Source organism: Cystoisospora suis, assembly GCF_002600585.1.
Source record: "Cystoisospora suis strain Wien I chromosome Unknown contig_187, whole genome shotgun sequence".
In the NCBI taxonomy this organism is placed as follows: Eukaryota; Apicomplexa; class Conoidasida; order Eucoccidiorida; family Sarcocystidae; genus Cystoisospora; species Cystoisospora suis.
The window spans coordinates 24,542-50,361 of NW_027152989.1; the positions used below are offsets into that span (position 1 = coordinate 24,542).

At 51.5% G+C, this 25,820-nt stretch overlaps 4 protein-coding genes across 4 annotated transcripts; 2 read left to right on the forward strand and 2 right to left on the reverse strand.

The window, feature by feature from the left end:
• On the forward strand, positions 1-533 carry CSUI_000503 (uncharacterized protein; the record flags this gene model as incomplete). The annotated part of the gene is made up of 1 exon (XM_068060737.1): positions 1-533. A coding segment is annotated over one exon (147 nt), but the record flags the coding sequence as incomplete, so codon positions are not given.
• A 166-nt stretch (positions 534-699) lies between these two features.
• CSUI_000504 (ribosomal rna large subunit methyltransferase) lies at positions 700-5,088 on the reverse strand. Its single transcript, XM_068060738.1, has 5 exons — positions 3,293-5,088; positions 2,726-2,917; positions 2,375-2,566; positions 1,691-1,848; positions 700-1,143 (listed from the first exon to the last, which is right to left on the reverse strand). Exons 1-5 carry the CDS (start codon positions 3,749-3,751, stop codon positions 1,023-1,025), a joined length of 1,122 nt encoding a protein of 373 aa, XP_067927289.1. The 5' UTR covers positions 3,752-5,088; the 3' UTR covers positions 700-1,022.
• A 1,865-nt stretch (positions 5,089-6,953) lies between these two features.
• On the forward strand, positions 6,954-15,666 carry CSUI_000505 (plasma-membrane choline transporter). The gene is made up of 11 exons (XM_068060739.1): positions 6,954-7,674; positions 8,669-8,809; positions 9,306-10,141; positions 10,463-10,619; positions 10,880-10,956; positions 11,531-11,930; positions 12,679-12,740; positions 13,399-13,491; positions 13,826-13,894; positions 14,742-14,925; positions 15,545-15,666. Exons 2-11 carry the CDS (start codon positions 8,677-8,679, stop codon positions 15,628-15,630), a joined length of 2,097 nt encoding a protein of 698 aa, XP_067927290.1. The 5' UTR covers positions 6,954-7,674; positions 8,669-8,676; the 3' UTR covers positions 15,631-15,666.
• A 1,755-nt stretch (positions 15,667-17,421) lies between these two features.
• On the reverse strand, positions 17,422-25,810 carry CSUI_000506 (uncharacterized protein). The gene has a single exon (XM_068060740.1). It carries the CDS (start codon positions 23,920-23,922, stop codon positions 18,442-18,444), a length of 5,481 nt encoding a protein of 1,826 aa, XP_067927291.1. The 5' UTR covers positions 23,923-25,810; the 3' UTR covers positions 17,422-18,441.
• Positions 25,811-25,820: the final 10 nt, after the last annotated feature.

Consider the following 25,820-nt stretch of genomic DNA (forward strand, 5'->3'; position numbering starts at 1 on the left):
CCCCCCCCCCCCGTCTCTTTGTAGCTTTCATGTTTGTAACATACGCGTACGTCCACCGTCCAGGCGGCGTCCAAAAGAGCGGGTTCGGGGTCTCGTTTCTTCAATTCACGCCCAGTCAAAGGAGCGGGCAAGCAAGTACGCCCTGTAGCTAAAGGTCGTGCAGCTGCTGCTTGTACTGTATTGTACACACTGTCATATCGATAATAACTACACGGCACTTTGTCAATTCCTGTGTGCTGATTAGCGGGTTGTGCGGTCAAACTGATTTGCAGTGTGGACCAGGACGCTGTGGCTGTCTGCCGTTAAATATATGCAGTTCGTATTGATCGGCTGTACCCTGTGTGATGAGGTTGAGTACTACGTGTGAGCATGAAGGACGGATTATCTGTTGTCTCGAGAGTAAGTTGCCAGTGTATGTAGGGTTGGTGCGCGTTGGTGGGACACTCAATATAGAGATTTGGTGTTCTCAGGGGACTTGATGTGGTGAATAGTCTGTCCACATGGTAGTTCTGTCGTTAAGAAGGCGCCATTCTTGGCACAGTGAAGATAACCTTTCGAAACTACGTTCAAGAGTTGCGTTGTAATTGAGTTCTTTGTTCATGCACGCGCGAGAACAAGAGCCTCAAGTATTTTTGCTGATAGGGTTCAATCAGCTTCGTGCGAAGTGGGTACGCTCTACTCCACTGAAGAGTTTCAGTCACTCTCCACGCAGATTACCAGGGGTCCCATCATTATACCGCACGTCATTTCGGTCGTCACCGTCATTCAGCTGTTTCCGCAGGAATATTTGATTGCGACAACGAGACACCAGCCAAATGGGACAACCGTAGTCTCCGCTACGTGTAGGAGAGAGTCGCGTGCGGGTGGGTCACCTTCGAATCATCTGGAGCGTCTCTCGGAATAGTAGAGAGCGGGGAAGGCAGACTGGTTGGCAGTTGCGCTCGGGCGAGAGTAAAACTAAACACAGGGGCCGGGTCGCTTGAGCGAGCCGGCGAACCTGACCGCAAGTTCACGCAGTACACTCAAAGGTAGCCTTCCTTGGCACTGAACGCTCCTTTGACCTGAACCTCCTCCGAAATCCTCTCGCGACCGACGAACCCCTGGCACACGAAATACATTTCCCTTGATTCTGGACGACAGGCTCTACACACAAAATGACACGGAGTTCAGCGCAAGCAGCGTCTCCTGTCATTTTAACCGACACCATAGAGGTAACAATGCCGGAATCACGCTACTCGCAGACCAACGTCATTTCAGCACTCCAGGCAGATGCCGTCCCGGGGCATAGGTAGTGCGGGAAAACTCGACAACTTTGTTTGAACTCCAGTGAGGATTTCTGAGTTTCATGGAAATCGACGAGGGCATACAGAGACTGTTCGCAGGAACCATTCAAGCCGTACTTCAATTCCATGCCTGGTGAAATCAGGCCTCGTTTGAGGAGGTCGTCATCGCCGCTGTACCCTTACGCCCGTATGACCTAGCGGTCCTGCAGGCGAGGAACGTGTTTCTGTCGTCTAGCACTCTCGTATAAAGGCTCGCTTCAGTATTACGGTGCACACAGGGAGAGCTGACCAGCGTCTTCGCAGTGGGTAGTTGGGGCACGACAGCTGCGCTTCTTGCAGTGTCCGAGCATTGGAGCGGCATCGGGCTGCATATATATGTATATGTACGTATCTGAGGCAGAAGACACCTGCTCTTTTGGCTTAGGCTGCTTAGCCTGGAAGTGGTGTCATACCGAGGCTTAGCCGAAGAAACCTTCTTGAAACGACTGCGCAAGTAAACCTTGAAGTTATTGGTCTCGCTGCCCATGAACATCTTTGTCACGAAGACGCCTCCGAGTTTCAAGATCTGAGAGGAGCCCCACAGCAGCGAGAAAGCGTGGAAACAGCCAGTCACAGCCCGTTGAGAGGACAATATGAGTCTGAGCGTAGGGAGAAAAAGTACTACCAGGAAGCTAACAAGTGAAGACGCCGCGTCAGCATGCGGCTCGCATAGCGTGAACCATGCTCCACTGAACGCCAGGCTCCGGCGACCTTTCCCTTCCTATGCACCCAAGACGGACGAACCCGTACAGCGAAACCAAGACGGTAGGAGATTTCTGCACGGCTAGCAACAGAAGCGCAGTGCAGCCCGTGTGCACAGCGTTCTTGTGACTACACGCAGAACACGCCAGTTCCACGGAAAGGGCCGTTCTATAGGAGCGGAAGACAGAGCCACAGAAAACAACAGAACTGGACAGCGTTATGTCTGAACAAATCTGACTTCATCAGAGCAACGACACTCTAGTCCCAAAGACGCTTCATTCCCGTAATTGCAGATACACGCATTAGACGTTTCACGACGGGCGCCCCACAGAGCTGTACATAACGCCTACTTGTTCCATGAGGTCCGAAGCGTGTAGACAAAGCTCGGCAGAATTCAGATGGTCATCCTGCTTCACACCGATACAGGCTGGGGCCATATCGCTTAAGACCACGTCCGCCTTGCGCTCTCCTAGTTCCTCCAACAGGGCATGCAATGTTGAGGCTTGCCCAACACTCCCCTGAATGAAGGTGTGGTTCGGCAGCTGTCGACGCATTCACCGACAAAACAGGAGCATGGGGGGGCAGTCAAAACTCTCACCAGTAAGTATCTTACTCGCACGTGAGAGACGAAGAAAGCACTTCTGTAGCAAGTACATAGGACAGTTCAGAATAGATCGGGGACAGCACTAGCAACGACTTACGGGATCCATTGCGACAGGGTCAACTGCAATGACTTTGCCCTGGCCTCCCCCTGCTCGGATACGATCGAGAGCCACTTGGCTCCAGCCTCCCGGATACGCGCCAAGGTCCACGACGATCTGATTCTTACGGAAGAAAAGATACGCGTCATCAAGCTGCTCCAGTTTAAACGCCGCGCGACTTCGAAAGTTGCACTGAGAAGTACACAGGTCCCTCCCCAAGAAGAAAAATGAAGGTCACCACTGTAATGTTGTACACTCGTACCAGCGAGCCGCTAATATCGACTTGTAGGAGAAGTGCAGTTGAGGGGAACACAGAGTGAAAACGAAAGAGCATGATAGCGCTGTTCGACTGATGCGTTATCCCACTATGTCAAAGCCTCTCATTCAGAAAGCCCTACGGCGGGAGACCCTCCTACGCCTGCGCCACGTCACTTGTCCGGCCAGGCTGTCTGCCTCCACACCAGGGAATTACCGAAATCTGGTGAGTCCAAGGCGAAACAGCTACCACGCCCTTAACCTCGGATGGGACCATCCAGAGAAAGGCCAGCTGACTTAAGTTCCCCTTACCTCCTGAGCCTTGAGAACATACCGGTCTGTTATTTGCCTCTTGATCCACTCCGAGGTGTGGCTGCTTTTCTTGTTTCTCACCCGCGGCTCAAAACTACCAAAGTGCCGTCTTCCTCCGTACTCTACAACAGCTGGTACCCTCAACGCTTCTAGATGTCGGACAGACGTCATGGATACACGAGAAGCTAGCGCCGCCCAGGAAACCGGAGGGGAGGACGATGGACACTCGGAAAGAGGAACCGCGTACCGCGTCCTTGGAACGCAAAGACGACGGGTAGAATCTGCTCCACTATCCCCAGATTGGCTTCGCATTGAGGTGATACCTGTTTTCCGTGTTAGCGTCACTGCAGACTTCGAAACAACAGCAGGCGACCCTCCGTACTTCAGCCGACAGAGAACCGCACGAGTTTCGAGCAGCAACTCATGCGGCTTTCCGAGACCCGCTCCAGGGAAACTCATTTCCCAGAAAGAGTAGTGTGTCGACAATTGTGGGGATTCCGAGTAAAAAGCAATTCACTATGTGAGTCGGCCGCTCCTCGTTTACCCACACCTCCGCCGGGACGTGCAGACCTGAAGCGATTCGACGTGCAGGCATTGAACTTCTGTCTCCATACAAACAGCCGGAGACGCAGGGACGTCAGGTTAACTGGTGGGCAAAAAGCAGAGGCTGCAAAAAACAGAACAAGCAGCTGAGACGTCCATAGTGCTTCGGACCCAGTCCAGGCGTTCGAATGGCTCCTAGGGTAGTGAGCGATTGCCAAGACAGAAGCAGCTCGGTAAATGCTGTATCAGACTCCGACGACCGACACTAGCAGTACGACAGCAAAGAAGAGTGAAGGGAAAAAAGCGTTGGTTTAGGCGCAGCGGAAAGGCGGAGAAAAATACCGGGTCTGAACGCGAAGCGGTGAAATGCTTCCGGCAAAAGTGGCCTGCGCCAAGGGCGTAGGCACTTCATAGCAGGAACACTGCAGAGAAGAAAGAATGAAGCTCCAGACGAACAGTAGCTTGATGTGTGCCAGTCCCAGGTCTGTTTTGTTTCATCTCCACAGGACGATGCAGGACACGCCAAGTCGAAAGGCTAGAGCAGTCCCGTACCGACAGACTCGTACCCGAAACTTCGATCGTTACACACGCTCAGACGCAAAATATTGAAAAGCGGGCACGCAGGAGGGTGACGCCCCTGGAGATTTCTCGAAGGTGAACAACAGGATGGTTGGAGAAATATAATGCAAGAAACCTTGAAAGATATGATTGGCGACGTATAATTCGGCGTTTCTTAACGTTTGGACGCCGAAGCTGCGCACCACTCTGCGCGGAGATCTCGCAAAGCCGATCTCGATATACCTGCGACCTCTCAGGAAAACAAGGTCCTAGGGCAGTGATGAAAGAAAGCGGACGACCTCAATATACGGTGATACAGACGCCGCCCCGCTGCCGTCTGCGCGACAGCATCGAAACCAGCAAAGGGGAGGCCACCCAAGATCTCTGGCAAACCGGCGCACACGTAGGAAAAAGTGAAGTGTCAGTGCTCCCAGTCGGAAAAAATAAGTAGAAGCCGAAGCTCGGACCCATATGTGTCCTCGTTTCAGGCTTGCGGAAGCACCGAGTAAACCAACATCTGACTATCGATGTGAAATATGGAGCCTCGGGATTTGTCGGAGCCCGGCGACTGCGCGCAGCAGAGAAGCGATCCGCCCTCGGTCAGGTACGCCGCGCCGCCACCTGTCGCACTTGAGATAGAAGCAACAGCTTCCTGGGTGAATAGGGTGAGACATGAAAAGTAACTGACCAAATCTACAAATTAACACAGGACCTTCAGCTGGATTGAAGTCACAAGCTTGCATCACCTACTACAGATTTTTTCAGGTATCAGCGTTGAATCGGAAAGAAGCCGTGCGTGCCTTGTCCGCGAACGGGTGTCGCAGCGCCAAACCAGTCGCGCGGGTTCAGGCCTTCAACCACACTCGAGAAACATACCGCGGGAAGGAGAAGGTGACTCGACACTGCGGGCATACGGCGTTCTTGGAACGCTGACCGCGGAGGGGGACAGACTGCAGAGCAGCACAGCGGTTTGTCGGAGCTACTCTGCCGAGCGTCTTGACCTCACCGCCTCAGCTCTGGTTGCACGGAAACCGGTTGCCGTCGCGACGGCCAGTCGCGTGTTTCTCCTCGTTGACAAGGAACGTGCGATTAGCAGCCTAGACTTCTCGCGAGCGCAGCACGACACCGGACCTGGTCGCGAGACGCAGAGTTCCGCCGCGTCGAGGCGCCGCACACCTTTCGCTAAGCATGCCTGAAATTCCTATGAGTAGTTTTCTGACCCTGCCCCTGACTCAAGAGCCAGCTGAGCTGGGTGAAGGCAACTTGTAGTCATTCACGAGTCCCGCTGCCGACCAAGACTGGAGGGTGGACCCGCAATACTAACACTACGGAACAAGGCCTGTTGCTGCTGCTGCCGTAGCCCCCGATACCGGAGCTGACGAGGCTCGAGCCGTGCCATCATTTTTGAAGCGCCAGGAGGCGAATGTTCACTGAATCAGCTAGTAGCGTCACACTGCCTAGATACCGGTGTGTATTGGTTTAGGGCCCCGAGCGCCAAGAGCAACCGTGGTGACCTCTCCCCAGGGTCTTCAGCTTCAGGGGAGAAAAGCCCCACATAAAGACTTCGGGAGGCGGCACCGGCCTGCGGGACTGTCGCAAGGAATGTCCTGCTCGTGGCGACCGTCCTGCCTTCTTCGGTAGTTCAGCGCCGTGAAGCCTGGGACTCAGTTCCACAGAAGTAGCCTCTGCCACACTGTTGGGGAGACGCCAGCTACTGTGTACTGGACCTCAACTACGCGGCTGTACTACACCTGACTTAGGGGGCCAGTTGTGCCGTGCAGAATATCAGCTGGAAGTTGCGTGTAGACGTTGGCTGGGTCGTGACACCGTTACATGACCGAGAAGACAGAGGCTGCAAAACTTTCGTGCGAGGGTACGAGCTCGGTGTCCAGGCCGGGTCGGAGAGGAGTCGTGCTTCTGAGTTACTCACGGAAAGTTATGGACGACGGCGACTGGACTGATCCTATTTCTGCCCTCTGGCTTATCCTGGCCCGGAGACCGAGTGACTGGGACTTGCGATCTCGGAGTTGAGGTGCTTTGCTTTAGACCAGGGCAGCCCAGATGACTAGCCAGAACGTAACCGACCCGAGTCAACTTGTGCCACTGAATCGAGAAATGCCAGTAGCCGTGCAGCGCCCAGGGCTTCCACACCTTGAGGACGGGCAAATGGGAAAAACAAATTTCACATTGTTAGAAGCACTGATTCCCACGTGGACAGCTCAGGGGGGTGTGGCTTGTTTGGGGACGAACGCGAAGAGACACTTTCCAACGAGGGCGCTCCCTCCTAAGCCAAGTTTAGCTTGCGAAAGCGGTGTCGATTTCCGGCAGGACGGCAGCGGACCTCACTTAACGCTGCAATTCCCCGGTTCCTTCTACCCTGTCGGGCGTTGCACGTGATGGCGCTGGGACGGCTTTCGACCGCCGAGGAGGGAAGACCAGTGGGAGGAACACGGGAAGTATTCCTAGCTGTTTATATTGTCAGATACATGGCTGGCACCAGCTCGGTTGAACAGTAACTACTATTAGACAAAGGCATGTTCACGCTTTGCTCTAGGTGGTCTCACGAACCACTTCAACTGCAGGCTGTCTGGCCGTGTTCGCAACTTTGCGTGCTCCGACTGCTGCGCGTGGCCCAACAATCCCGCCAGAGAAGGATAACTTGACATCGCTGTTCCCGTGCCGGGCTGTCTTCAGTGACAGCAGCACTGCTTCTGTCTCGTCCGATCCTACTTCTCTTCCTTTGTCTTTGTTCTTTAAGCCGATTACTTGCAAAGAGGAAGTGGGGGAACGGTCGCTTAGATCGAAGGTCGTAGTAGAAATCGCGTATTCTTCCACTTTTGCGAACAGACTCAACGTACGTCATCCCGCTGCTCCGTAGGGCTACAACGCGCCTTTGAGACGTCTTGCAAGAAAGGCGGGGGCGATGCCGCCCAGGAGTTATTGCACTCCTTCCTATGTTTCCTATGTTTCCCGCAAAACAGTCTCTCTTCTTTCATTTCCCTGGCTTTTCTTGGCACCAGCTTGTCCTCTGTTTTCTGGGGAGCGGCGAAGCAAGAACCCTTGCCGTCACTGGGACATCAGAAGCGCGATGCCTTGCTAGCGCTGACTTAACATTCTACTTCTGTTGCCTATCCCACAAGACAGTCAAGGGAACCTTATCGCTTTTCTACGAAGAACTCGTTTCTGTTTTCTTTCTCCTTTTGCGCGGCGTTCTTTCTTTTCCATGCTCAGTTGAGTCGCCGCCTTCTTTTCGACAAACAGGTCTTCTTTCTGCCTGGCAGGTACGACTAACCTCTCCCTTCTTCTGCTACCTTCACTCTCGGCGGGAAAGGGAAGTGGCGATGAGGACCTTCTTTTCTTGTCTGCTGCGTCTGTCTACTTCTCTTCGTAAAGGGGGATTTTACGTATCATCTGGAAAGTCGACCGCCTTCAAGGGAAGAACCGCGGCGGGGCCGGTTAGCTCAGAGCGATATATCGTATTTGTCCTGTTTCCTGGCGCAGTGCGAGATCAGAGCCCAGTCATGGAGACCACAGATATGTGGAGAGTTGACCTACTATTTACGTTCGCGCGCACCTTGCGCCGCGTTACCTCCCTCCACCCCCTGGCATGACAGTGCCATACAGATGGGTGCTGCTACCGACCTCCATTCTCCGACCTGTCCGGGACTTTGGTAGTGATAGTTTACACGTACGACAGGGTCGACTCAGAAGTCCTGGCGAACTTTAGGTTAGACCTGGCAGTCCCCATAGTACTCACTACGGGCCAGGTGACCCGAGTCTGACCTGTATCTGGCCCCGGAGCTCTCCCAGCTGTTCTTCTTCCGCCCCGTTTTTCTTTGTTTTCTGGTCCCTCTTGCTTGGCGGCCCTGTCACACTGTCTTTGGATTAAGTTTTCCTAAGCAGCCGTCCTATGTCGCTGCAAAGTCCATCGCCTCTGCAGTGGGTTCCATAGAAAAGCGGAGTAACGGAGTTCGTTCCAGCCATCTCTAGGAATCCAGTGGTTTTAGCTTTGATCCGCAGGAGCGAGGAAATAGAGTGGCACACCTGGTGCACAGATCTGTGCAGTTCTCTTTTCTCCTATACTTTGTAGTGCATGTTGCCATCACATCCCAGACAAGACGGAAAATCCACAGACTTCACATCACAATCACTGCTCCACCGCGTCCGCATGATGAAGCGGCCAGACAGATGGAGTGGAGCGAAGGCTATGATGACGTCAGCTGTTGGTAGTGTTCTATCTGTGTTGTCCCCTCTGTTTTTGTTAACACCGTGTAGCATCCACCATGTACGCCAGGGCCACGGATGACAATAGCCGCAGCTACACGGTGACGGGCGAAAGCGTCAGCACGTCACCGGCGTATATACCGGCCACATATCAGCTACCCACCGTCGTCAACCCACCTGTCACCACCGAACGTAAGTCTCTTTGTTCGGGGCTTTCAGACACCAATCACTCAGCAGGCCGCAACTTAGTAGCTGTTAAGCGGCAAAAAGCTCTTCTCTCCCTTGGTCGTGCTTGCTCCTTTCTAGGTCTCGCCTACTTGCAATCTTTCTGTATATCAATCGCGCATTCGCAGGGTAATATAAATTTTTTTGCTTAACTGCCTGGGAAGCCATTCTTTCTCTTACACATCTTCGACTAATCCTGTATCTTTCTGTGGTACGTATTCCGTCATTTGAAACGCTGCACCGCTCTCTCAGAAGAAAACTAAGGTCGAGAGCCGCTTTGCCTAGTTAGCTCCTTCGCCAGGTAGTGTCTTACTTCCTGGATTGACTTGCTACATACAAGGCGACGAGGATGTGCTGGATTGAATGACTCTCGTCTGCACAGTTTTCACTGTCCATCACAATTCGGCTGCATGTTTGAAAGGGGTGTCTTGGTTGCTTGTATACCTTTCGTCTCTTTCAACAGGCATCATCACGGAGACGACGTCGGCGGTTCCTCCGGGATCCGCAGCGTTTTCTACAGCATCGATGGCAGCGTTTTCGGCTGGTGGGGCAGGTGGAAGTGTGGGTGACTATGAGCCCCAGCGGAAGTCTACGGATGTTCACTGGTTAGCTGTTTTCTCTGGATTTGGAGTTTTCTGTTTGTTTTTTCTTATTCTGGCCTTCTCGGAAGGAAGTCCTGCTCGTTTAACTCGGGGTATCAATTACCAGGGAAAGAACTGCGGCGTAGACGCTAGTGTACGGCATTTGCCTTACCTCTACGTCCCTCTTGATCCACGAGAATCCTATGCAACCCTGATGCTCGACGACGCTCGGTGTGTTGAATCGTGTCCTACTGAAGAGGATGTTGAGGCTGGGAAGACGATACCGGTACCTGTCCGTGAGACAGAGATTGATTCAGGAGGGAGGAACTCTGCCTTAACTGTACAATACATGCTTCAATCTCCGGCATATGCGGCGACAGTGATGGCTGGAGCATATTGCGTTCCTCTTGATACTTCACTGAGAAGTCAAATGGCGCCTATATTGAATGGAAGCTTCAGACAGGCACAAATTGCCCTTGGTTCATTTCGAGCTTCGTGGTGGTGCGTAGTGGGGTATACATTCCTCGCTGGAATCTTCTCCGCGGGATTCGCCATGATGCTCAGACTATCTCCAGGAGTTGTCTTAGGTGTCGGGGCTATATGGACTATCTGCCTTGCTATTGTCGCGGGAGCGCAATTGGTTAAGTCTGGACTAGGAGGAGTTCTTGATCCTGATAAAGGCAGCTTCTATTCTCTCGATTACTCCTGGGCTCTCTTTGTAAGTTGTCCTGTGAGGGCGCTGTGGGGTGAAGGGACACATGCACCTAGCTTGCTTATCATGCTCGAAAGGTTCCTTTCCTTGCACTGTAGTTAATAGAAGAGATGGCTGCGGAATAACGGGCTCAAAAGTCTAGCGTGGCTCCTTGCGACAGCAGGGACGGTGTATTTTGTCCTCTTTGGAAACAAATAACCCTGAAGACTGAAGCCCGTCTTCTCAACAAGGAGGATTTCTGTCAGGACGAGACTCGCCCTATGCAATGATAGACACACGCTTGCAGTTTTGCTGAAATACATCCGTGCCTGTCCTTGTCTTCTGTAGGTCGGGATCATCTTGATTGCACTGGGAGCCCTGGTGGCTCTTCTGCTCTTTGCGGCACGTCGAGCCATTGGCAATGCTGTCCGTCTCCTTGAATGTGCTGGAGAAGCTGTCTCTGATATGATCCAACTCTTCCTCGCTCCTATCATCTTCGGGACGCGTAAGTAAACTCACTATAATATGAGAACGCTTCAGCTATGCGTGCGGTGTTAGCTCACTGACTAACATCGCAGAGAAGAGAAAGACGGTTGGCTGAACTCTCAGCCAACCGTCTTTCTCTTCTCTCAAAACTATTTTCTTCTTTCATCTCTAGCTAAAAGCATTTTTGAAGCTCCTGGTCGCTTCTTCTTTATGTCCGTCTCGACGAAGGTATACACTAAGTATGCGAACATTCCCCCTCTGCGTTTTCTTTCTCTTTAGTCTCGAGTCTCTGGCTCTGGTTCTGGATAGAGGCGTACATGTACATCGTCTCAGCGGGGACTGTCGACACCACAGAGGTGAGAAACGGAGACACTGGAGGGTGCCTGCTATTGTGATTAACGTCGCTTTGATTTCTCCTTTTCCATTTGTCTTTGTTTCCAAGTGCTAAAAGAGTGCCCGCCATTCCTGTCTCAATGACTCCCTGGAGTCTGTTGAACGTGTCCGTTGTCCGGTCAATCTTGTTTGTGAGCTCGATTTCTTCTGAACACTTGGAAAGGTCAGGTCGAGTCTCCCTATCTCACGTGTGCCCTCTCTCCGGTATCCTGTTGTCCCCTCGTAGGTATCGAAACACGTCACTATCGTTCATGGCCAATTCTTACTAGTTTGCAGGGTGGGGGGGATTACTTTCCTCACTTTTGTTCTTGTGCTTCGTGTTTCTGTTTATTTTTCGGCGCGTCACGTCTCGTCGATGAATCTTCTTTCTTCACTTCATCAGACAAACCTCCGTTCCTACTGTTTCTCGTTCTTCTGTATCGATAGTGGTCTGTTAGGTGTGGCGTGGCATGAGCGTATGTATGACTGCCACAGATAGCCTCCTTCGTAGTAATCTCTCTTTTTTCTTTCTCACTCTTTCTTTCTTTCTCTTTGTAGATGAGCCTAGGTTTAGACCCGAACGGAGATGTCGATTTCCTTCCTCTGCATCGACGTGTGGTTTGGGACGCTCGCTTCATTCTCTTCGGTCTCTTCTGGTGGGCCGCACTCTTCTGGGTCCTGGAGGCTCTTCTTGCTTTCTGTAACTTCGTCATTGCTTATGCTGGGACAGTATGGTATTTCTCTCCTCCTGAGGGATCAGAAGAAAGAGATGTTGGCTGGTATCCTCCCCTAGTCGCTGTTGGTCTAGGTGCGACTCATCATATTGGAAGTTTCGCTGTCGGAGGTTTAGTCATGGGCTTTACTCGGCCTATTCGTATTCTTTGTGCCTGGGCCTCCACTAAGAACTTGACCCTCTATCAGTACTCCCCCATCGTGCGGAATCTCATCGATTGTTTCCGTAAGTCCTTCTTTTGAAGCTTAGGGGCAAATACGTGCAGTTCGTCGTGTGGCAGAAGGCATAGAATTTAGGTCGGGGGTAGACAGGGAGTCTGTGAATGTAGGCCGACGGGAGAAGGAGAACGATGGAAGTAAACCCAGAAGATCTCGAGTTCTTTTCAGGCGAATGCACGCTACATTCTCTAGGCTGTCCTGCATTCTCTTCTTTTTGTTTAGTATTGTCTATAATATGGACGCTGATATGGAACCCGCTCATTCTTTAGGGGAGCAATGCGCCCGGGGTGCTTGTCTCAGCGTGGTTTTCTCAATGAAACAGGACACTTTCTTACTGCTTACAAGTATGCACTCTTCTCTTTATCGTATGGTAGCACAACGGATAACTATATCTTAGTTCACGAGAAGAAAAGAGGTGTTTACGGGTAAGTGAAGAGTATTACACTCTCTTGCTTCCTTGCATATCCAGTCAGCTCGACAGTGAGCTTTCTCTATAGATTCAATTGCGGGTCCGTATCCACGCATGCCATATGGTCGTGTACCGCCATCTGGTTTCCTCGTTTCTTTCACATCTTCCATGAGTGAGTTATGAACTCGATCTCACTTTACCCTTCGTCTTTTGCCCTAAGCGTCTCACGAACACACTGCTTGCTGACCGATGTCTTTTCCCGTTACCGAGTTTTTATGATGATGATGATGCCGTACATGACCATGCACGAGGTTGGCATGCCTGCGTGTTCCTCGCTCATTCTCAGGCAACGTCATGCAGCCCACTACCTTCATTGTCGATCGCTTCACCTCCTCTGGTTTTATCGAGGTACGCAAGTCACACCCATGTGATCCATCCTTCACATCTGGTAAGAGACAGCTGCGCATCTCTTCAGTGCTTCCCACCTACCTCATCCATGCATCTATTTGGGTTTGCTTGTCTAGTTCATACACACCGGTCTAAGAACTTAACCGTCTCTTTCTTCGAGCTTCCTCCTGCATCTTGCTTGTATGGGAAGGTACATCGGATCCAGCAGGCTCTGATCATCAGTCTTCTCTCAGTGTTTCTAGCTGGTGACGGTACAACGACATCGCTGAGCGTGTCTTAGTTGGTCGTTTACTTAGATCGAAACACCCTATCCAATCTCCCTCTCCCGCAGTAGATCTGTGCGCTTTCCCCATAGAAGAATGCTGCTAGGAAGCTGCGTCAGGCCTTTGGGAGAATGGGACGTCTTCCCTCATATCTCCACTAGGGTTTATTCACTTTTTTGCCATAGCTGCCCGGTAGTGAGCTTTCTTGTTTGTCGACGCATTGCTCTCCTTCTCCCCTTGTGGTGTCTCCCACATTCCAGCGGACAGAAACAGCACATCTCTTCTTCCGGTCCGCATCCGAGTGGAGAGTTTCTTTTGCCACGTGACAGCAGACAGCAAAACGGACAGACTAGCCCACACTCATTGCCGGCACATCTGTTGTTGTATGCATTCAGATGTCGATTTCCTCTAAGCCATTCTTTCCTGCTATGGACAAGTCGTCTTCGCGCATCTTGAACTCCCGTTCTCCAGCCTCTTATCTTCACGGAGTAAGTCTTTCCTTGACCCGAAACCTCGTCTCAGTCGCGCTTGTGCTTGGCTCATTTCTACCTGTGCCTTCTCTCTGTGTATTTCAAGTATCTTTCCACACTGCTGCAGATGACAGACAGACCTTACAGTTTTTGTGAATCGGCCGTCAGTCTGAGTGTCCTCTGTATGGGCAGAGCACGCGCGATTGTTTCCCCGTCGGGAATGAGTCTAGAAGGTTGCAAGCTCACGATGCCTCTCGATCAGGAGACGTGGGAGTCAGTTAGTCTCTTTGATGAGTGTGAGAACGACATTGCTGGTTCTGTGTCTTGTTTTCTACTGTCTGTTGCTCTTTAGGCGGCTAATCTGTGCTCTGTCATTGGGACGTCGGCGGTGTCTCTCACAACGACTTTCATGTGTTATCAGGTAAGCGCGCCTCTTTTGCGAATGCCTTGGAGAATGCTTTCAGTGTTCTCACTAAGTCTTCAGCTACCTAGGACGCCCACGTCAGCGGCGTATGACACATATAGACGCATGCCGAGTGCTGTTCATTCATGTTATGTTCTTCGTGTGTATGAGTCCTACCTACCTACCTACTGACGAGTGCTACCTTCCTCAGACCACCTCGAACTGAGCAGTGCGGACAGGGGACTCCTGGCCTACGTTGGGTGTTTTCTTGACGTTTTGGTGGCACATAGGTGTCTTGGAGATGCGTTGCTTGTATATCACCGTGGTATATATATATATATATAGTATATATGCAAGGTGTGGATAACTTCTCCAAGAGAAAGAACATCTACCGCTTCACGATAGCCGACATTCTTGACCTATCTGCCAGACCTCGCCTTATCTAACCAGTCCGCCGCAGAGTGCAGCTCACTTCTTCGTGGCGCCGAGACATGTCTTTCAACAGAGACATTTGCCGAACAAAACATTTAAGTCCCGTTCTTGTGAATCCTATCGCCTACTGATGGAGTTGGGTTTAGGGTTGAGGTAAGGTTAGATAGTTACCTAGTTCACTTTATCCTCCGGAACCGAAGCTTTTTGAGTCTTCTCGGCTTTTGTTCTCTCGATTCTCTTTGTGTTTATCCAGTACCTTCTATCGCGGCCTATTCTTTACTTCCCTGTTTGAACATCCACTATTTTTGTTCTGTATCTTCTTCTAGGCAGCTGTGGTGAATGGACTAGAGTCAGCCCCGTCTCTCGTGTCTGCGAGAGGTTCGCTCACAAGGAGTGCTTTCGATGTCTTGGTTTCTCTTCTATGGTGTTTCAGACTCTGACAGGGACAGAGAAGTATGCTTCACTAACCTCTCCGACGTTTGTTGCAGCGCCTCTCTGCGTTTCTCTCTTTGTTGGACTGATTGCCGCTGTTATCGCCTCTCAATTCATGGCCGTCTGGGATGTTGTCGCCGATACCTTCATGTACTGCTTTCTCGTCGAAGCTATTCAGCCCCCTGGTAAGATTTAGATCGTCTTCTCTCTCGTGTTTAGCGTTGATAGGTAACTAAAGGACTGCTTGCACGCTTTGTGCGTGGAGGTGTATACGTGTGTAGGGTATGTATCTCCGTAGGTGTACGGAGTCACACATATAGACAGTGATCTGCTAGCTAACTGAAAGAGTGCATACTCACTCTATAAGAGAATCAGTTGTGTCCGTGTGCAAGTGTGTCCCCAGATATGTATCTTGAGCCAGACTTAGACCATCGTAGGACTGTGAGGGCGCGTCACTGCCATAGTTCCGTGAGGACGTGTATAGAGTGTTTGCTGGGAGTGCCGGTTCTTTCTATGTCATACATTCTCGTCGCTAATTAAGATAGACTTTGTACTGTCCTGCCCTCTCGGCTTCATTGTTATCTGAGACCAGGCGTGACTTCTTTCCCTTCCTCTCCTCGACACTTTTCATGAGTACGCACTGTTGCCCTGCGACTGGCTCATTTATCTAAGCCTTGTGACTTGAATGCTGCTAGTGACACCCTCGTGCTACCTCAGTCCAGAAGAGATAGGATTGTCGCATGCACACACTTCTTTCTTATTCATGTTGAAACATCTTCTCGTCTATCTTTTTTCTTGCTGCAGTTGTCGACGAAAACCCAATGACAAAGGTGCACGCACCTGCGTGTCTCCGAGAGCTTCTCCTAGACGCCCAACAGGAGTTTATGTGAGGGGAGAGTGAACTGCAGATGGACGAGAAGAGAAATGAAACGGAGTTGTGGTTGCCTGGCTGGACTATACAGCAGGGTAAACCCCCACGGTCTTCACGGCTAGGGCTAGGTAGGAGGAGGGAAGCCTGTGTAGAGGAGGAAAGAGACTTTCGGACTTCCTTGGAAGTGACGGATTCCATCGCCATCACTTGAAGGAAATTCCGTCTCTTCTCCTTTCTTGAAGATCGTGATGTTCAAAAGAAAAAGTTCTCATCGGTTTACCGCCGCGGATATGCTCACTGAAAGATAGGTATGCAGGTGGTGGAAGACCTTCAGCGTTGCACAGTGCTTTACCGAGAAGGCATGCACGGACCCACCCAGAGGAAGAAGAGGCAAACCTTGCATAGATCTATGGAGAAGAGTGTCTTAACAGGTTTAGGTCGGAGAAATAACAGAGGGGAGATCTCACACAGCGTGAGCTCTTAACAGTTATTCTATAAAGAGTGAGATGAGCAGGTCTCCAGGAAGAAGCAGAAGGTGGATTGTTGGAGCAAATGGGGGCTCTCTCCGATGGGATTTTTATGACGGTCCTGTAAGACATGGAGGTGTCGTATTGTTTTTCTTGAACAATGGAATAAGAAGACAGACAGAGAGAGGGAGAGTTCCAATGCAGAGAGGGGAAAGGGGAAGGGAAGTCATCCCGGCAGCACGGCCGCTCACCATCTGGGGGGATGGCTGTAATCGAGTAGCTAAAAAACAAAGGACATGAATCAATAGCTACGACTACTACTACGTCTTCATGCGTGGCATACACAGGCGAAATTGAATGTTATACACCAAGGAGATACTCGGTGAGAGAAAATTTTCCACACGCTGAGGCTATACTTGGGTGTTTTGGGTGGTACGGGCCCACACTGTTCGCAAAGAACCTCACTCACGCACACACGCGGAGCCATCAAGGATCATGGTACCTACGTAATCCTGTTCGTTGTCAAACAGCTTTGCCGTTCTTCGAATCATTCACGGCAAGCTTTGTCTTGAGAATCCTAAGACTCCTCTCTATGGGGCTCCTTCAGGAAGAAAGGGGGGGGATGCCTCCCCGGTCTTCGTCTGTACATTGAAGAGCAACCAGAGTTTAGACGTTGGTACGTACATACAGCAACCACGCAAAGACGGAAGCCAAATGTGTTTTCGTGTGAAAAAAAAACAATCTTGATTGATTGAGTGTCGACTCTCTGGAGTCTTCTTTTCTTGATTTACTCTTCTTTACTTTGAAGACCTTCTTTACTGCTTCGACGGAGTAGAAGAGAGGGAGGGAGGTAGCTAGCTAAGGCGTTTATTTGAGGGGACGACTAACTCCGTCGCAATTCTGACAGTTTGGACAGGACATACGTTGATGCTGAAATCGTATGTTTTCGCCTGTGTGGCCCGTTGAACAGCTGTTGCTGCTAGCTGAGGAAGGTGTATTCCGTGGTTGACGGCTTAAGATTGGCAAATGGGGCTGTTATTGTCTTCTCACCTTCCCTGCATGTCTTTGGCAAGCAGCGCTCCTCTTACATACAGTGCCTAATATATACTAACTTCCCTTCTGATTTTTGCGTTCCATCGTCATCGACGTTTTTTGAGGTCTAACTACTGTGACCATGTCTGAGGCGTCTGTGAGGGGAAGGAAGGTGAAAAGGGGGATGTGTATGATGGATCTCATTCATTGCTGTTAGGGTAGATTGAGGGTGTGGAACTAGTGGCGCGGCCATGGTACGTGCATGCAGCCCCAGTGGATTGGATGGGAGATAGGTCCTCAAAAAAAACAGGATACGTGTTCTCCAGTTGCCTTAGGCTTTGTTTGTTGTCACGACGGACGGAAGTCAATCATCGCATTCTGTTTCCCACCATTCTCACTTAAGTTTTCTGATTCTCTAGACACTATTGACAAACAAGGTGCTTTTCACTGAATGAAAAGCGCGACGCCGCGACGGGCAGTCCAGCGCGGGGCACCGCCGATTGTCGGACTGTGGTTCAACGGGCAAAATCAGGACACATCTCATAGGAGTGCGCCACAAGGCCATGAGAGCTAACTCGGACCTTTATCACTCCTATCCGTATGCAGAGTTTACGCCTATGTTGAGCCCCGCTGATTCCATGTTTGGAAATCGAACCGTCTACCTGGAATACCTGGAGAAAAAAAAACCCGGTAGGTGTACTTATGTCGACGCGAGTACAAGATGACACATCGGCGAGTTCTGCTTCGGGGCAAGTACGGACGTGCTAGGAGCGGCACTGGGCGCTCTTGTCGCTACAGGTCCTCCCTCCCATTAGAACACATCCCTCAGGTGAAAGGGGACGCGGACTCCTAGTGTGTTGTTGCGTGACAACTGTTCACCAAAGTGTCGCTCTTTGAACTAGTCCCGTTTGTTGAGCAGCACACCCCTACCCGAACAGGGCGACGAAGGCCCACAAGTGGTGTTCCAAAAGCCGGAAGGTCCTAGGGATTTCTTGCGTCTCGGTCTGCCGTCTTAGCATTCAAAATCCTAGCCCGCACATGCCGCGCTACCACGCATGCTATAAGTCTGACAAACTACAAGGCATAGTTTTAGCAACCCCTTTACCTGAAAAGAGTTTCATGCTGCGATGGGGAGAACGACAGCCCAGCTCCCATTTCCTGAACAGTTTCTCCCCGGCAGTACAAGAGCTCCGCGTCTTCTTTAAACTTCAAGCGAAGAAAAGCCCTTTTAGAGAACACTGCGAACCGACTGTTGATTTGAGCAAGCTTTGGTAGTACGGACATGGAGAGTGCCAACTCTCATTCACTTTTTCCAGCAGTACTCGCATCGGTCAAGACGATGGGAGTTCTAACCACATGCTAAGAACCAGTCCCGACAGTTGTCTGCACACCTCATCTGGATCACTCTGCATCTGGGCTTGCAACCACTGCACAATGGCAGTGGCTCCTCCACGCCTCACCCCCACAGTGTACTTCTGACATTCAGGGAAAAACACGCTTCCGCCGGGTGTTCTCCGTCCTCCAGGAAAACCTCCTTCTCCCTGGCTCTCAAGTTCCCACCCCGGGGTGTAGATACACCCGACTTCAGCATCCTCTATCCACGAAACGAGCGAGCTAACTCTGACACCCGGCATGGCCCCGATTGCTGCCAGGAGCCCCAGGGCAGCGCGCCTGACATGCCTATCTGCGTGCCCTTTGAAACGGTGTGCTGTTCGGATGGCAAGCCCGTACAGCTCTCCTGCGTTCAACAGGCCTTGACCCGTGTGCTGAATGCAAACACCAACTGTGTGTAAGATGCTAGCCACAAGCAACGGCTGGGATAGGGCCTGTCGATGAGCTGCAAGCCGTTGCCGATGCCTCTGCTGGGTAAGGAAATCTGCGGAAGCGGGGAAGGATGGAAGTTCAAGTACCGCAAGAAGCTGTACACACACCCGTTCTGCATGTGGCACCAGGTAGTTCACAGTTGTTCGTACAGCCTGTGTGGGGTGCGCGAACCTCCGTGTCCTCCCTCCTCTCCATCTCAATCTGTCCTCCGCGTGGTTCCAGAAGACGGCACCCGCTGCTTCTTCTCCAGCGACTGCGCCAGTGTCCCTTTCTTCAGATGGGTGCATTCTATGGACCCTACTATACGAGCCCCTTCTCTGTGGTGTACCACCTGGATTCTCGTGATTCACCTCTCCCTCTTCACGACCTAGAAAACATTCCGGATCGTCGGGACTCTCCTTCAGTGATGACAAGAGATCTTCCTCATGTCCAACTGAGTCATCACTATCCTCGGCATCTTCGTCAGCGTCTGTCTCTTGATCCTGCTCCTCTACGCCACGGAGACAAGTCCAGTCTTTGGGGGCTCCATCCGCTAGCCACGCCATTGCCTTCTGCAAGGCCTCTAAAAGGACGAGGCGCTGGCCAACGACGTAGTCTGTAGAAGTAAGGATTTCGCACAGGAGGGGAAGGAGACTTGAGAGCTGAACAGCTAAAAGCGCAGCTAGACTCTCTCTTCGAATGATTTCCAATCCTGTGCCATGGGCTGTTTCAGTCGTTAAAAGAGCTCGAAGTAGACGCGGTCCGAGATATGGATCTGAGAACTCCCCCGGACATTCTGGGGGTAGGCGAACCTCCGGGCGTGACCTATTGCGCGTTTTCAACGCAGAGTAAAACTGAAGTAAAAGCAAAGGGGCACACGTGTGAAGCGCGGCACTGATGCGAAACATGCGATGTGCTGGAGGTTCATTTCCCCCGGCCGCATTCCCACGCGCAGCTGAAGAGGCAGGATCTAATTGTCCGTACGTCTCTGGCGACTCATCGACTACGTGCATCGTGCCTGTTAGCCACTCAGCCACTTGTCGGACGCTCTGAGGCAGCCCGGGCGCCCCGGGGGGGGGCTGGGGAAGAAGACGGGGGGCCAAGGATTCAGCGGGTCCACATGGCGGCAGAAGGCGAGAATCGGGCTGTCCTGACGGCTGCTCGTAAGCTGATGTTTCCATCTGAGATTCTCGACAAGGCCCCGAGAGAGGCTGCATAGGAGCAAGGTCGGGCAGACTCTCAAAGTATGCGTTGTCTTCATCGCTACTCTCCTCCTCGTCATCACCCGTGACTGCGACACGAATGCTACGCTTCACATCAGGAGAGAAACAAGTTATAGAAGAAGGAGCGGATTTGTGACCGGCAGGGGACACGTCTCCGTTTGCCTTTGAAGAAAGCTGTATGGGGGAAGAAGTCGCCTTGCTAGTAGGCGACGACATTGTATCCTCTTTCACCTCGTCCCCTAACGGTTTCTTGTCCGAGGTCGCCACTTCAAGCGCTGCAGTCTCTTCCGCTACGGTTGATACAGCGCACATCCAAGCTTTCTCAGCAACGCGGGGAGGGTTAAGAAACTGATGTAACTGTTCTAGATGACCTACGTCGTCCTGCGTCTCCGGCACTACCAGCAGCTCTTCAACTTCGGTCTCACTTTCTGCACTCGGTTCTGCACGGGCACCAGACGTATCTGATCTCTCTGATGGCCGCCCCTCCTTTTTTTCGCTGTTCCCTGTTACGTGCGTGTTTTCCTGATTGTTGTTGGAGTCGCTTCTCCAGTTAGTCTTTCTCTCCGCCTCCAAAGCCACGGAATGAAGACCTAATCTTCGTGCAATCAGCCAGCCTTCACACTTGACCGCTCTCAAGTACTTCACGAATATCGGATGTCGTCCCTCTAATTGCGGCTCTCGTAGCTCACTGAATCTCAATCCATCTACCGTTCGTCTTCCTTTCTGTCGGCTTCCGTCCTTTGCGGAACCAGCGTTCTCAAAGCCTGAATGAGAAGCACGATGACTAGCCGGCGCGCGCCCGTTGGCTGTTGTCTCCTCAGCTCCAGTCAGACTCACCACAAGTAGGTGCGCAAGATCCTCAGCAACCGCCATACCACAGCACCTTACAATTTCCTCTGAGCTGCCCAGTCGGAGATGTACGCCCTCCATAAGACGTCGTAGCCTCTGTTCTCTTGCTATTCCTTTGAATATAAACCGACGTCGGACGATCTCGATCATCTCGGGAGTCAGAACTGAGAACACTAGCTTCTCGCCCCAAATTCGTGGATCATAGGCGTTGCTCCCACCATGCGAGCCATCGCAGCTTGCTGAGCATCCGGGAGTACATGTTCTTGTTGGGTTAGTAGGACCAGAACAAAGCTCTTCTCTTTGATAGTTCTGTAGAACTCGCCCTTCAAGACGGCACACCGCGCTAAGACATCGGAGTAACATAACAGTCAAGGCAACGTGCTGGTGTAGCGACACCTCCCTTAGTGTTTCCGCGGTCTCCCAGAGCTGCAGCAGATGATCAGAAAAGTCGACAAAAGTGAGCATGAGAGCAAGTCCACCTGAAGGAGATGAAAAGGACTGCCCCTCGTGATCTCCCGTCAGCGATGTCTCCAATGGTTTTTTAGGAGTCCCCGGGCTTTCAGTTGGTCGGCCGCAAGAGTCTCTATCACATGTCTTGATCCCGCTGAGATCAGCTGACCTTCTGTCTGTGGGGATCCAAGCTAAAAGTTCATCGCCACCAAGAAGATCGATCACGGCTAGAGCAGGAGGCAGTGGTAGACAGCGGGGTGAGCGCGGGTCGACCATCTTGAGAAGAACTTGAAACAACTCATCGACCTGCGGAAGAGACACTTGAACTGAAGAGCTACCAGCCGCCGTAAGGGGCGAAGGAGAACCATGGCAATCAACTATGGGGATACAAGAAAGAAGGAGAGTTCGAAGAAGATGGAGGGCACTGACCGAGTGAGCGGAGAGACAGTTGGTCGAGTGGCGCAGACGAGAGACGACTCTTGACCAAGGAGCATTGGTAGAGTTATGTGGCTCTGAACAAACGGGCTCCAACAAAATACGAGATGAGGAAGAGTCGTCGGCAACCCTACAAAGATAAGCGTTAGGTGACGAAAGGAAAAAGAAAGGAGATAGTTCTCTCAGACACGCAGTGATAAACGTCAAGACAGCTGGGCCACGGACTTCAGCGCGACGGAGCTCTTCCGCCAAACATCGCACTGTAGCCAGAAGGCCTAATGTCGCTTGCTCAGTACGTCCCCCCCCTGCTTTCTTCTTGGTCTGAGATGAAGGAAGAAGAGAGAGGACGACAACGCGAGCTAAAGCAGTCACATGTCCACGCATAACAAAGCGTCTTGTTGCTTCTCTCATTGATTCTAAAGAGAAAGGATGATCGTCAAGCATTTCATGCTCTTCCAGGAGAAACTTCCATTCACTGTCCCTCCCTTTCCTCTTCCTCTCTTTACCTTCTCGCCCAGTCCCCTCATCCTTATGTACAGAATTATCTTCGCCATGTTGTGTTTCTTGGCATGTACCATCGATTCCCCGTACAAATACCGAAGCCCGAGCACCTTCATGGGCTGTGCTCGATACAGCTTTTTCTTCTCGTCTCCAGTCTTTCCTGTGCGTCTTCCCTTCCTCTTTCCGCCTCCGCAGGATCGACGTACAACTCCAGAGAGTCAAGAGACAACCGGCGACTTCATGTTCAATGTAAGGGAAGCTAAGAGACGTCGGAATGAGAGTGCGGGAGGCAACCCCACCACCTGGAAGATAACTGACAGCTTCTTCTAGGAGTGCAGGAAATCCAAGCAGATGCTGCATCACGAGGTCAAGGCTGAGAGGCATAAGAGATCCCCGCTGCGACGATGATATGAACCCACTGTAAAGAGGAGAACGTCCTGACGAAGAGAGAAGTCGAGAAGGACAAGGAGAGGAAGAAGATTTCCTTTCGCTTACGCAACGCGGGGAAAGGAAAAGAGAACGCAGATATCGCCGTTGAAAGAAACGTTGGAGAAGCCGAATGATGAAAGACCACTGGTGCCAAGATGACGGCCAATCGCTTGGATAGAGATCCTCTTTCTCTTCTCCTTTGTGAAGCTTCGTAAGAAACCGCGAGCAAGAAGATCCGTTCACAGCATCTTCGGCATACAAAAGCCATTGATTTAGAAAGCTGTCGAACGCTTGGAAGATGATCTGAGAAGAAAAAGCGGGACCGAGGGCACTCCTTCTCTTCCTCTCCGTACTTTGATCCGACCTTTCTTTGTCTCCGTCTACAAGATCTGAGCTCTTCGCATTTCCCGCGTGTAGCTGCTCTTCGTCTGCAGGTATGCGGCTCGATTCGGTGCCTTGTACACTGTTTGAATCTCCTGTTGTCGTTTCAAGGATGAGATCACCTAGTGGCAGTTGTTGTTGTTGTTCCTCTTCTTCCTTTTTCTGGCCTTTCCGATCTATTGAAATGTCGGGAGGCAAGAAAAGACTTTCTACCAGTCTCCACCGATGTTCTGGCTTCCAGTCGACTATACGCAAGTCCCCTGTAGCAATAGAGAACAGAAGGGTATGAAGAATTTCAATGCCACACTCTCCTTCGGAAATGCACCGAGAAGACCTCTCTCTGCTACTCTGACTCTCCCCCCTCAACGCCCCCTTGCTCATTTCTCCCTTCTCCACATCCTTCTTTTCTCTGCCTTCATTCGTTCTTTCTTCACCATTTTGTAAGACTACCTCTGCAGAAGAGACAACGCGTTCTGCGTCAGAGGCTCCCTGTTGGCATCTTACTCCCGTGGAAACTCCTGCTCCCGGATGACCGATGAGTGTCTCCCCAGCTCTTAAGCAACATGTCCCTTGTCTGGGTTGACTCTTCTGTGAAGCTCCATATCTTGATCGTATGAAGGCCTCGACTGCGTCGACCTGTGCCGTGATAGATGAGGCCCCCGGAGGGAAACAGTCCGGAAGCCAAGGTGAAGGAGTAGAGAGGAGTAAATCTCCTCGATTGCCTCTTGTGGCTGTTAGCATGGCATAAATCTGATGCGGAGGTTGTCTGCTGTCACTGTAGATCTATAGGTAGACGAGATTCTCCTTCTGAGATCAAAGGTCCGGGTTATCTTGTGTGCTGCCAGATAAACACCAGGCCTTCATGACTGTCCACACTGTCATAAGTTCGATCGGATGAATCGACCCAAAGTGAGTTTCCCTATCCATTCCTTCTTTCATCTCCTGGAGCTACGGCAGAGAGGCCACCACACTTCAGCAAGAGGGGAGAAAGAGACAGCGGAGACCGCTTTCGTTCTTTGCATCGCCCCACGCACACACTCCTGTATATGAGTTAGCACTCTGCAGAATGACTGAAGGATACGCGGCCCTTGTGTAGAGAGACGAACGCCTGATAGTAAGACGTCACGGTTGTGATGAGTGAGAAGTAAGAGATCAACACAAAAGAAATCCCTGAGTGGCGAGCTGCCACAGCGCTAACTCTTTCCTTATTGTCAATCTGTCGACTAGCCGAAGAGGCGAGAAGACAAGAGAGGTCTTCCCCGCGACTACAGTGCCATAGTGTAAGGTTTCAACTATGAGTTAGATGACTTGGTAAAACCATCAATTCCCCCAGAAACAACAGTGTACTAACAGCGCCTTAGCCGCTGATGACCTCGGAGAGACGCTCCACCTAGCACCCAACCCCGTGCCTGCGACATGAATGAATCGGCGCGATCTGTAAGAGACGCATGATTAGCGAGAAAAGAGATATGGTGTGCAGACGAGATGATGAAAAAGCGCAGAGTAGCGTGGATGACAGGTGTGTACGAGAGGGAAGAGACACACAAGACAAAGAAGAGGAGACGGAGCACATGAATACCCCTCAGTGTCCTAATTGCGATGCCACGACCAGGGTGCTACTGCTTCTGCTGTCGCCAACACGTAGTGAGAAATATAATGCCACTAGACTTCCCAGGCACCAACAAGCCTTGGGCTTGTGACAGGTGCACTGAAAAGATCCCCCCTACCACAGGAGGTCCATCGAGCCAGCATCGTAGGTCAGATAATCCACGGGTATACGAAACCGCTGGAAAGGTCACAAAGAGGAGAAGAAAAGAAGAGGCTGGAGATTTCTCCGATCTACAGCATCCCCTCTGGTATCTTCGACGGGCCTCGTACGTTGGTTTGGAGAAAATTCAGGAAGTCTTCGCAAAGACAAAATGGAGCGTTCTCCCGACTTGAAGCAAACCATTCGACCTTCCCAGTTCTCCTCCGCGGCATCTTTTAAAGTATGACGCCTGTAGAACGACGCCCCCTGAGAAAACATGCATGAGGTGCTAACTTTGATAATGAGCTCCGAGACGACACAAATGTCCCTCTGTTGCATGAAGACCGTGGTTGCCTACACACCGCTGAGACTGGATCTCCGCAGCTCGGCTCGGACGTTCGTTGGAAAAGGGGGCTGTCATGTATCTGCACTGCGGCGTAACAGTTTGAGAGATCTGAAAGGGGGACGGCGGAAGCTACACACCTGTACCGTGTGGACAACACGGAACGGATAGAAAGAAACACCGGCGGCAAAAAGGTACAGGCGGGGGGAGAAACACTGAGATCAATACACTCGATTAACAAGCACACAGAAAGTGAGATCATCCGACGAGCTCTAGTTTGTGTTTGCGGCGCCGGCAGCACTAAGTGTGACGGTGAGAGTTTGAGCAACCTGTTTCAAAGGTTCACAGGATAACTACAAAAGAGAGACGGGAAAATGACGTATGCAGAAGCCAGCTGAATCGAACGAGGTCTCGTCGTGCCCGTGCTTCGGCTCACGAGGGCATGCAGCCCCAGCTGGGACCTAAACCAAAGAGGGCTGACTCGTACAAACAGAAAAGGTGGCATTGAAATGAGCACGGCCGGACAATATGACGTATTGGAGATGGAGG

Bases quoted from the DNA above. Each gene is read 5' to 3' on its own strand.
- CSUI_000504 (XM_068060738.1), bottom strand. From the start codon at position 3,751: ATGAGTTTCCCTGGAGCGGGTCTCGGAAAGCCGCATGAGTTGCTGCTC. The intron at 2,918-3,292 runs GTAAGGGGAACT...TGTACTTCTCAG, and splicing joins ATGTTCTCAAGGCTCAGGAG to TGCAACTTTCGAAGTCGCGC. The intron at 1,849-2,374 runs GTAGGCGTTATG...GGCTCCTCTCAG, and splicing joins CTTCGGACCTCATGGAACAA to ATCTTGAAACTCGGAGGCGT.
- CSUI_000505 (XM_068060739.1), top strand. From the start codon at position 8,677: ATGTACGCCAGGGCCACGGATGACAATAGCCGCAGCTACACGGTGACG. The intron at 12,741-13,398 runs GTACGCAAGTCA...GTATGCATTCAG, and splicing joins CCTCCTCTGGTTTTATCGAG to ATGTCGATTTCCTCTAAGCC. The intron at 14,926-15,544 runs GTAAGATTTAGA...TTCTTGCTGCAG, and splicing joins CGAAGCTATTCAGCCCCCTG to TTGTCGACGAAAACCCAATG.
- CSUI_000506 (XM_068060740.1), bottom strand. From the start codon at position 23,922: ATGCTAACAGCCACAAGAGGCAATCGAGGAGATTTACTCCTCTCTACT.